This window comes from Giraffa tippelskirchi, chromosome 10 (genome assembly GCF_054371585.1).
Source record: "Giraffa tippelskirchi isolate mGirTip1 chromosome 10, T2T-mGirTip1v1.2.pri, whole genome shotgun sequence".
NCBI lineage: Eukaryota > Metazoa > Chordata > Mammalia > Artiodactyla > Giraffidae > Giraffa > Giraffa tippelskirchi.
Genome location: NC_137284.1, coordinates 22,193,051 through 22,205,248, shown reverse-complemented (window position 1 = coordinate 22,205,248; position 12,198 = coordinate 22,193,051). Strand labels below are relative to the sequence as shown.

At 37.6% G+C, this 12,198-nt stretch overlaps 1 protein-coding gene across 16 annotated transcripts in view; it reads left to right on the top strand.

The window, feature by feature from the left end:
- Nucleotides 1–12,198, top strand: part of UEVLD (UEV and lactate/malate dehyrogenase domains) — a 72,358-nt gene that overhangs the window by 34,781 nt on the left and 25,379 nt on the right. For all 16 annotated transcript variants that reach the window (XR_014066541.1, XM_081533681.1, XM_081533680.1 and 13 more), the window contains 3 exons: nucleotides 6,014–6,149; nucleotides 6,846–6,964; nucleotides 10,103–10,205. Coding sequence is in view for 15 of the 16 variants with exons in the window: in XM_081533681.1 (XP_081389807.1) it covers nucleotides 6,014–6,149; nucleotides 6,846–6,964; nucleotides 10,103–10,205 (358 nt within the window). In the remaining variant the exon portion in view is untranslated. The remainder of the gene's footprint in view (nucleotides 1–6,013; nucleotides 6,150–6,845; nucleotides 6,965–10,102; nucleotides 10,206–12,198) is intronic.

The following is a 12,198-nucleotide window of genomic DNA, read 5'->3' as shown; positions in this document are numbered from 1 at the left end:
TTTCCTGTCTATCAGCAACTACCAGAGCTTGCTCAAACTCATGTCCATCTAGTTGGTGATGCATCCAAACCATCTTATCCTCTTTCGGCCTCTTCTCCTCCTGCCTTCAGTCTTTCCCAGCGTCAGGGTCTTTTCCAATGAGTGAGTTCTTTGCATTAGGTGGCCAAAGTATTGGAGTTTCGGATTCAACATCAATCCTTCCAATGAATATTCAGTACTGATTTCCCTTAGGATGGACTTGAATCTCCTTGCAGTCCAAGGGACTCTCAAGAGTCTTCTCCAGCACCACAGTTCAAAAGCATCAATTCTTCGACACTCAGCTTTCTTTATGGTCCAACTCTCACATCCATACATGACTGCTGGAAAAACTGTAACCTTGACTAGACGGACTTTGTTGGCAAAGTAATGTCTCTGTTTTTTAATATGCTGTCTAGGTTGGTTATATCTTTTCTTCCTAGCAGCAGTTCAGTTCAGTTCAGTCGCTCAGTCGTGTCCGACTCTTTGCGACCCCATGAACTGCAGCACACCAGGTCTCCCTGTCCATCACCAACTCCCGGAGTCCACCCAAACCCATGTCCATTGAGTTGGTGATGCCATCCAAACATCTCATCCTCTGTCATCCCCTTCTCCTCCAGCTCTCAATCTTTCGCAGCATCAGGGTCTTTTCAAATGAGTCAGCTCTTTGCATCAGGTGGGCAAAGTATTGGAGTCTCAGCTTCAACATCAGTCTTTCCAATGAACACCCAGGACTGATCTCCTTTAGGATGGACTGGTTGGATCTCCTTGCAGTCCAAGGGACTCTCAAGAGTCTTCTCCAACAACACAGTTCAAAAGCATCAATTCTTTGGCGCTCAGCTTTCTTCACCATCCAACTCTCACATCCATACATGACTACTGGAAAAACCATAGCCTTGACTAGACAGACCTTTGTTGGCAAAGTAATGTCTCTGCTTTTAAATATGCTGTCTAGGTTGGTCATAAACTTCCTTCCAAGGAGTAAGCGTCTTTTAATTTCATGGCTGCAATCACCATCTGCAGTGATTTTGGAGTCCAGAAAAATAAAGTCTGACACTGTTTCCACTGTTTCCCCATCTATCTGCCATGAAGTGATGGGACCGGATGCCATGATCTTAGTTTCCTGAATGTTGAGCTTTAAGCCAAGTTTTTCACTTTCCTCTTTCACTTTCATCAAGAGGCTCTTTAGTTCTTCTTCACTTCCTGCCACAAGAGTGGTGTCATCTGCATATCTGAGGTTATTGATATTTCTTGTGGCAATTCCACCTTGTGCTTCATGCAACCCAGCGTTTCTCATGATGTACTCTGCATATAAGTTAAATAAGCAGGGTGACAATATACAGCCTTGACGTACTCCGTTTCCTATTTGGAACGAGTCTGCTGTTCCATTTCCAGTTCTAACTGTTGCTTCCTGACCTGCATACAGGTTTCTCAAGAGGCAGGTTAGGTGGTCTGGTATTCCCATCTCCTGAAGAATTTTCCACAGTTTATTGTGATCCACACAATCAAAGGCTTTGGCATAGTCAATAAAGCAGAAATAGATGTTTTTCTGGAACTCTCTTGCTTTTTTGATGATCCAGCAGATGTTGGCAATTTGATCTCTGGTTCCTCTGCCTTTTCTAAAACCAGCTTGAACATCTGGAAGTTCAAGGTTCACATATTGCTGAAGCCTGGCTTGGAGAATTTTGAGCATTACTTTACTAGCCTGTGAGATGAGTGCAGTTGTGCGGTAGTTTGAGCATTCTTTGGCATTGCCTTTCTTTGAGATTGGGATGAAAACCGACCTTTTCCAGTCCTGTGGCCACTGGTGAGTTGTCCAAATTTGCTGACATATTGAGTGCAGCATTTTCACAGCAAGGATTTGAAATAGCTCAGCTGGAATTGCATCACCTCCACTAGCTTTGTTTGTAGTGATGCTTCCTAAGGCCCACTTCACATTCCAGGATGTCTGGCTCTAGGTGAGTGTGAGTGATCACACCATCGTAATTATCTGGGTCATGAAGATCTTTTTTTATACAGTTCTTCCGTGTATTCTTGCCACCTCTTCCAAGCAGCAAGCTTCTTTTAATTTCTTGGCTTCAGTCACCATCTGGAATGATTTTGGAGCCCCCCAAAATAAAGTCTCTCACTGTTTCCATTGTTTCCCCATCTATTTGCCATGAAGTGATGGGAGCAGATGCCATGATCTTAGTTTTCTGAATGCTGAGTTTTAGGCCAGCTTTTCACTCTCCTCTTTTACATTCATCAAGAGGCTCTTTAGTTTTTCTTCACTTTCTGCCATAAGGGTGGTGTTATCTGCATATTGATATTTCTTCTGGTAATCTTGGTTCCAGATTGTGCTTCATGCAACCCAGCGTTTCTCATGATGTACTCTGCATATAAGTTAAATAAGCAGAGTGACAATATACAGCCTTGACATACTCCTTTCCTGATGTGGAACTAGTCTGTTTTTCCATGTCCAGTTCTAACTTGCTTCTTGACGTGCACACAGATTTCTATGGAGGTAGGTAAGGTGGTCTGGTATTCCCATCTCTTTAAGAATTTTTCAGTTTGTTTTGATCCACGCAGTCAAAGTCTTTGGCATAGTCAATAAAGCAGAAGTAGATGTTTTCCCGGAACTGTTACTTGTTCGATGATCCAGTGGATGTTGGCAATCTGATCCCTGGTTCCTCTGCCTTTTCTAAATCCATCTTGAACGTCTGGAAGTTCTCGTTTCATGTACTGTCGAAGCCTGGCTTGGAGAATTTTGAGCATTACTTTGCTAGGGTGTGAGATGAGTGCAGTTGTGCGGTAGCTTGAGCATTCTTTGGTTTTCCTTTCTTTGGGATTGTAATGAAAACTGACCTTTTCCAGTCCTGTGGGTATTGCTGAGTTTTCCAAATTTGCTGGCATATTGAGTGCAGTACTTTCACAGCATCCTCTTTTAGGATTTGAAAGAGCTCAGCTGGAATTGCATCACCTCCACTAGCTTTGTTCATAGTGATGCTTCCTAAGGCCCACTTGACTCTGCATTCCCGGTTGTCTGGCTCGCTCTAGGTGAGTGATCACACCATCATGGTATTGTGTGTCATGAAGATCTTTTTTTACAGTTCTTCTGTGTATTCTTGCCACCTCTTCTTAATATCTTCTGCTTCTGTTAGGTCCATACCATTTCTGTCCTTTATTGTGCCCATCTTTGCATGAAATATTCTCTTGTTATCTCTTATTTTCTTGAAGAGATCTCTAGTCTTTCCCATTCTATTGTTTTCCTTTATGTCTTTGCATTGATCATTGAGGAAGGCTTTCTTATCTCCTTGCTATTCTTTGGAACTCTGCATTCAGATGTTTATAACTTTCCTTTTCTCCTTTGCCTTTCACTTCTCTTCTTTTCTCAACTATTTGTAAGGCCTCCTCGGAGAACCATTTTGCCTTTTTACATGTCTTTTTCTTGGGGATGGTCTTGATCACTGCCTCCTGTGCAATGTCACAAACCTCCATCCATAGTTCTTCAGGCACTCTGTCTTTCAGATCTAATCCCTTGAATCTATTTGTCACTTCCACTGTATAATCGTAAGGGATTTGATTTAGGTCATACCTGAATGGTCTAGTGGTTTTCCCTAGGGCATGATAAAAATTTGTTAGTTGGAAGGACAAAATTGATGTCTTAACCTTAGCGGTTAGTTTTTTGGTTACTTTAGAAATTGAAATCTCATCATTTATTTATCATGTATGTTTCTTCATTTTTGAATTGTCTATCTCCTTCATCCATTTTCACTCTCTTTTAATCAAAAAACTATATATATATATTTTTTACATCTGTGTCCTGCTGTGTGAACTTATCTTCCCTATTTCCTCTTTCTGGTTTACTTTGGCGTCTCTTTTCATAGTTTGTTTAATAAATACTCAGAGGTAGTCCTATAATCTAGTCAAGGTTGTGCTTGGTTTCGGTTCAGACAGTGTTGATTTCACTTTACTATTCTGCACCTCTTTATTATAAGCAAAAACTAGTCTTAAAGAAGATACATTATTTAAATGGCCCTATTTAGAAGAATTACATTTAGAGGGAGTGGAGGGATAAATTAAGGGTTTGGGATTAGCAGATACACACTACTATATATAAAATACGTAGAGACTTCCCTGGTGGTCCAGTGGTTAAGACTCTGCACTTCCAATGCAGGGTATGTGGGTCAGGGAATTAAGATCCCACATGTAGCGCCATGAGGCAAAAAAATAAAAATACAGAAATAAAATAGATTAAAAAGATCTACGGGATAGCACAGTGAACTATATTCAAAATCCTTTTTGTAATGTTCATTTATTTGTTCATTTTTGGCTGTGCTGGGTCTTCGTTAATACAGTGGCTACTCTGTAGCTGCAGAGCACGAGCTTCTCATTGCGGTGTCTTCTCTTGTTGCGCAGCACAGGCTCGACAGCACATGGACTTCAGTAGTTGTGTCGTGTGGTCAGTAGTTGCAGCTCCCGGGCTCTAGAGCATGGGCTCAATAGTTGTGACACATATGCTCAGTTGCTCCATGGCATGTGGGGTCTTACTGGATCAGGGATCAAACCCATGTCTCCTGCGTTGGCAGGCAGATTCTCTACCACTGAGCCACCAGGAAAGCCGTATATTTCAATATCTTGTAATAAGCTATAATGAAAGGCATCTGGAAGAGACTAGATAGATAGAGAGATATACTTATGTCTATAATCTGTGTATCTATATATCTGTATCTGAATCACTTTGCTGTATGTCTGAAACTAACACCACGTTGTAAATCAGCTATGTTTTACTTCAAAAAAGTATGAGTTATGATAAAAAAAAAGTACTGCATTAAGTCCCACATGCAGTTGAAATTGTATAGTATTAATAGATTATATAGTGTTTTAGAGCTAGAAGGAATCTGGAGGTCACCTAGGCTAAGGATTGCAGACATTTTCCCCAAGAGAGTCAGTGTGCCGCATTAGGCCTACAGAATTTTGTTTGAACAGCAAAGAGGTTTTGTTTTGCTTTGTCTTGTTATGTTCTTAATATAAATTTGAGTGACTGTACATGTACTGTTTCCAATTTGCCACAATGACCATCTCCCCAAATTTTCTTACACTTGACAACTTCACATATTATATTATCTGCTTGGTCTTTAAAAGTATTTGAGTGTTTTTATTCTAATGACTTCTTTGTCTTTATAATGAGTGAAACTCAGATTGAAGAATTAAGCAATTTTTAAAATGAGCAAACCACTTTAAGTATTCCTTATAATAATAATAAACATATATTTTACACTCACAACATAATTTGCATACATTAGCTCATTTGTTTCTCATATTTATTGGAATTTATGATTCACATTATATTGCTAATAATACTGAAGCTCAGAGAAGTTAAGTGCATTTCATTAAAGTTGTTTTACCAGTTCAAATAAGTGGTAATGGATTAGATAAATATTTTATGAGCATTAATTTTCTCATTTGATAATGGCTATATAGGACAGTGTTTTGTTTTTTCTTTTAGGAAATATATGCTAAAGTATTTGGGGTGAAGGGGTATCATATCTTCAGTTTATTCTCAGTTGGTTTAGAGAATACAGGAAAAGGCACTAAGAAAGCACATGTGATAGAATGTTTAAATTTGAGCAATCTGAGTGAAGAACATATGACAATTCTTTGTACTATTTTTTTTGCCAGGTTTTCTGTAAATCTGCAGTTATTATAAATAAAAAAAGTTTAAAAAGGCAGATAGACAAGACTGTTCTCACATATAGGTACTCTACTAGTAAACACGTTTATGCTGTTGCACTTTTTGAAGATGTAGTTTTAGCATTTCTCCTTGTATTTTTTAATTAAAAGAATTAAGTTTTTCAGTTAAAAGTACTATGTAATTTTTGTATGGGTTTGTATGGGTTTTCAAAAAATGAGAGCATTATGCAATATTCTTCTGGCTGACTCTAACTATATATAGATTAATAAAGTAGTATTCCTTAGCAAAATTTTTGCATAACTTTTCCCTTTGTGTATTCTGTAGCCTAAATCTGTCATTGTTGGATTAATTAAAGAAATGATTGCCAAATTTCAAGAGGAACTTCCCCTGTATTCTCTGTCATCATCTGAGGAGGCACGGCAGGTAGACTTGCTAGCCTATATTGCAAAAATCACTGAAGGTTTGTATTTTTGTTAATAATAGCATATGAGTTTACAGTTTCTCACTAATATCCTTTATTTTCTGCTACTTGATTTCTGTAAATAAATACATGCTTGTATATATACATAATTGTGTTGGATCAAAAAATTCCTGTATATTTATCATAGGGTATTACCATATAGTTCCAATGAATATGGTTTCTTAAAATGTAAAAGATTACTTTTATCCTGACAGAAAATAATTTGTTCAAAACCGCTTGATATGTATTAATGATCCCAAACCTTTTTCGTTATATGTGTATGTAGCTTTTTGCCTCCTTCAGTATATTGGACCAGAGAATCTGTGATTCTCATTGTTTTTCATTGAGGACAAAGGAAAATAATCATGCTTGCAACAATTTAGTAAGTTTTAAACATTTTTTTGCATTGTAGACTAGAGCAGTAAGAGTCACAATGTTTTTCAAAATTATGGAAATCCTATTTTTTTAAAGCTTAGAAAGATATTTTCTTTTTAAAGTAGTAGCCTCTAGTAAAGTATTTAATATGAGATTCCTGTCTTCCTTGCATTTCATTTGTTCAAAAATATTTTTGAACGCCTATATGGAGTGCCTAGTACCGTCTTTTCTGTCCAAGTTATTAAAGTTTGGTATTTTTTTTAATGCTAAAAAGACTTTTGATATTATTTTTAAGTTATGATAATCTGCTTTTCTTTTTAGGTGTCTCAGATATAAATTCAAAGAACTGGGCAAATCGTGAGAATAAAACAGTCAATAAAATTACGGTGGTTGGAGGTGGAGAACTGGGAATTGCCTGCACATTAGCAATTTCAGCCAAAGTACGTAAGCATAGTGGTTATAAATACACGTCATACTGCTGCACTTTTAGGCAGTTTCTATTTTAACACACAAGAAATAATGGCTTCATTTTGTCATGTGGGAAAACCTCATTTGCCTTAAAATATATTTAGTAAGTTGACAAAAAAATAGCTGAAAGCTCTCATTAGTGATGTTGTTTCATAATTAGTAGTTAGACATGGACTAGGCTTTGAAAACCTGGTTTGAACAATGGGCTCATCATCCTAATCCAAGGGAACCTCAGGTTGACACTCATCTGACTTAGTCACAAATGCTTTTGTGTTTTCTGAGTCATGGTGCTTTAATTAAACTCTTATTAATATAATGCTTAATTTAGCTCTTTCTAAAATTAACATTTTTTTAAATTGCCTTTTCTTGTGTTATTACTCCACTTTCTTGTAGGATCATAGTTCCTGATTTGATATTTTACAGAGGTCTGAGATTTGTCTATTTTTTCATCAGTCCTTTTTAACTGGATCTTTTCTATATAAATTATTTTTAGAAAGGCTTAACTCTCTCTCCAGGGAGGTTGACAAGACCCTCCTGGGCCCAGTGTCTGTAGTAATAGCATGTCTGTGTCATTTGAGCAATGTAGCCCAAAATAGAGTGGCTCTCCCTTGATATATTTGTTTGGTAGCTGGTATTTGAGTTTCTGTTCTATTAAAATTTGACTGACATGTAAATTCGTCTCTTTCTATTTAAGATTCACTTATGTCTTGGAGGTAGGTTCCACTTCAGCAAAGAGTGAAATTGTATCCAGGGAGCTAGAAGATTTTAAAAGCTGACTATTCAGGTCAATATATACTAACTTGTAGCACATTATAGTTTCCTTTCCTCCATCCTCCATCTGAATGCACTCTTCCTTCTTAACTGGAATTTGAAATGTTTGCAGACCTTTTGTTACTAAATAGAGTATTTCTATAAACATTGCCTTAGAAGTTGCTTATTTTCTCATCTCAATTTTCTTTTAGGTGTACAGAATCTCAGAAATAGTGCTAAGAGTCAGAGGGCATGAATAGTTTTTATGGTACTTATTATATATTGCTAGATTGCTCTTCAGACAGGCAGAAGTAATTTATGCTCCTAATAACAATGTACACATCAGCATCATTTTGGCATCCCTAATAGTACTGAGTTTTATCGATTTTACTTGCTTTTGGTAAGTGTAGTAAGTGGGCTTCTCTGGTAGCTCAGCTGAATCCTCCTGCAATGCAGGAGACCCTGGTTCGATTCCTGGGTCAGAAAGATCCCCTGGAGAAGGAATTGGCTACCCTGTCCTTGGGCTTACCTGGTGGCTCAGATGGTAAAGAATCTACCTGCAATGTGAGAGACCTGGGTCCGATCTCTGGGTTGGGAAGATCCCCTGGAGGAGGGTATGGCAACCCACTCCAGTATTCTTGCCTGGAGAATCCCCATGGACAGAGGAGCCTGGTGGGCTGCAATCCATGGGATTGCAAAGAATTGGACACGACTGAGCTACTCAGCACAGCACAGCACAGCACAAGAAGGCCTCTTAAAGTCATATTTTAACGGTTAGAAGTCTCACTGTCAGTATTTGTGAACTGTCTAGATGGAAAGTTTTTTCTGTTTTTTCTTTTAAACATTAGTATTCTGAGGAATTCCCTGGCATTCCAGTGGTTAAGACTCTGCACTTCCAATGCAGAGGTACAAGTTTGATCCTTGGTTGGGGGACAAAGATCCCACAAGCCCATGTGGCCCAAAAAAAGCAAAACAAAAGGAAAAAAAGTTAATATTTTGATACAAGGTACAGTACTCAAATAGTGCAACAATACTTGACTAGTGCAGTAGTAGTCATAATAATGGCAGTAGTTGTAGTGATGGTCACAGCAATAACTAACCTTTACTAAATGTTTGCTAGGTACCACTCATCTAAACACTTGATTCATTTTTATAACAACCTTATGGCTTAGGTACTATCATTACTGACATTTGACAAGTGGAGAAACCAGGGCATAGGGAGGTTACCTAATTTGCCCCAAATCATACTATTAATAAAAGGAGCCAGGTTTTGAGGCTGGACATTCTGTCTATGGATCCTGTATTCTAGATCCTTACTACCCAGTGTGTGGCATTGGCATCATCTGAGACCTTATTAGAAATGCCTAATCTCAGGCCCTATTCCAGATCTGCAGTTTTAAAATATCCCTTGTGATCAGTGTACTTCACTGACCTATTAAATGGTGACCTCTTAAAGGTTGAGAAGCTCTAAGTTAGGAGAGATGCTTAGGTCCTTTACTTTTTGGAAAAAGGACTCTCACAAAGGTAAATTGACTCTCAGGAGTTTCTATGCTGTCATGTACAGTCAACCCACTGTGGCATCCAGGGAGCTGTCTACCAGCATGTGGAGTATTTTACATGAGATCTCTGGGAGAGAGAACTGCGTGATAATTGGTTTTGTTTTAGCTCTATGTCTGTTATCTTTTTTGTTTTCTTTAGAGAAACTTGGCATTAATGTTGACTTTCATGCTAGAAATGAGTTGCTAAAATAGACCAAAAAAAATCACTCTAGATTCTTTAGAATGGAAGTTATGACAAAACAAAAACAAACTCAAAACCAACAGCAAACGTATTGAATGCACCATGTCCTCTTTATTACTCATTATCCCATCAAAAGATATCTGCAATTTGTGACTTTCTATTTAAACCCTGTTAGAACAGTTTTTAGTTAAGCCAAAGGATCACATCATTCAGGTGCATGATATTGTTTTCTTGCTTGCATATCCCTTTTATTGCTGTTGTGTTACTTCCTTCATAAGGGTGTACATAGGCCTATGTATGTTCCTCTTTGGGCTTCCCAGGTGGCTCAGTGGTAAAGAATACGCCTGCCAATGCAGGAGATGCAACAGATGTGGGTCAGGAAGATCCTCTAGAATAGGAAATGGCAACTTGCTCCAGTATTCTTACTTGAAAAATTCCATGGACAGAGAAGCCTGGCGGGCTACACTCCATGGCATTGCAAAGAGTTGGACACAACTGAGGACTTGAGCAGACACACACACACAAACACATTCTTTAGCTCTCATATCTGATAATATTTCAACTGAGTTAACTGGCCATGTTCAGTGTAATACTGTTCTTTTTCTTTTTGCACTGTCCAGGGTGTTGCAGACAAACTGGTCCTTTTAGACTTCTCAGAAGGGACTAAAGGAGGGATGATGGACCTTGACATCTTCAACCTGCCTAATGTGGAGATCAGCAAAGGTCTGGCTTCTGCTTCAAAGATTTGTGCCTTGTTTGCTGCTGTATTTGAGTCAGTTTTTCTGTAGACTATACTTTTTAGAGCAGTTTCAGGTTCAGGGTGCTGTTGGGCAGAAGGTACAGAGGTTTTCTGTATACCTCCTGCCCTGTACATGCATAGGCTCTATATTGTCAACATCCCCTACCTGAGTAGTACAATTGACAAACCTCCCTAGACACATCATTATCATCCAAAGTCCATAGTTTACATTAGGATTCACTCTTGTCTGTGTATTCTATGAATGTGGACAAATCAAACATGTATTTACCATTATAGTATCAAACAGTATTTCACTGCCCTAAAAATTCTCTGTGTTCTGCCTGGAGTCCTAGAATTTTAATGCTGAAAGCATCTTAAAGATCACCTAGTCCAAGTCCCTCAGTTTACATATTGGGAAACTAAGATTCATATAAATTAAGGGACTTAACCTTAAGTCATAGAGAGATTACAACTAATGATGTTAATAGGAGATAAGCAGGTAACATTCATATTGGTTGGAAGGATTTATTCTTGGTATCTGACTTACACCTTAGTATAAATTATTTTCTCTAATTGCTTCCTTTTTCATAATATATTTGTTAACAACACTGTTTTTAGAGTTAGACAGATTGGGGTTTGCATACTAGTTTTGCCATTTGTCGGATTATATAATCTCTCGAAGTTCAATCTTATTATCTGTAAAATGGGAATTAATATATACCTCTTGGTATATAGCAAAGTGCTAACCCAAGACTTTTTTAAAAAAAATTAAATTCACATTGATTTCACTAAAAATATATTGTTAAAGTGAATTTTAACAGGAACCAAAAGAGAGCTTATATCATTAATAAATTAAATTTAAAATGTTAAAAAGTAATTTTTATTTCCTCTTTTTAATTCAAAAGATTTGCATCTATTTAACAATGTGTGTAATATATTAGTATAGACACATATATATGTGCCGGAATCCAGCTCCAGCTGGTCCAGGGGTTCCCTCAGGAAGGACGGCGTCGGCTATGCGAAATGAGAAGACACAGCGAATCTTAGCGTCTCCAAGTGTCTCCCAACTTTATTGTTTTTAAGACAGCTTTTATATTTTTAGTGGTACATAGAAACAAATGTAAAGTATAGAGTCATACCAATTCAGCTTAATGGGCATACCAATTCAGCTTAATGGGCATATTAATTCAGCTTAATGGGCATATCAATTCAGCTTAATGGGCCAGCAGTTTTGACCCTCATCGAAACTGTTTGCATGTCTTTAGTTACAAAAAGCCTCATTTTGTTTACATCATCTTCCGGCCTGGGGGCCTGCTAACATCTTGTGACTCTCCATTGATAAGGGTTGATCAGTCAGAACACTTTTGTATCAGGCACAGCAGGAAAGAATTCATCAATAGAAAGTTTTAAGGTAAAACCTGTTTTCGGTAATTTACTCTACCCTTGAGCTTAACAGAAAAGAATGTGGTTCCATAAAGTCATAGAACAGCAAGCTGAAGGTCAGCTTTAAGTAAGAATCAAGTAAGAATCATCAGTTAAATCAACAATTGTCTTGTTATTTGTATTAAAGCTAAACTTTTATTTATATAAATTTCTAACTATTATGCTTTCATTATATAGGCTAAATACGTTAAGAGTAAAAACATAGTGAGTAAATATAGACTAAGTAACAGTTTCATAAAGCAATATTTTTTATATTTCCTAACAAGCCTTTTTTCCTACGAAGGGTTTTGTGCCCATAGGGGCTTTCTGTGTGGAGGCTCTCAATGCTGTTTCATTATTAAGGAGCAGTCATGCACATTAGCTCCAAAGGCACAGGCTTATTTATTAAACAAACTAATATGCTAGCAAGAGGAGTTTAGATTAAAATACACTATATCCTAGATAATCTAATAGGGTGCCACCATTTGGGGGCCGTATTGATCAGGGTTCCAGTTTGATCTGTTTAGGAAGAGATCAGGAAAGGCCTTTTACGTA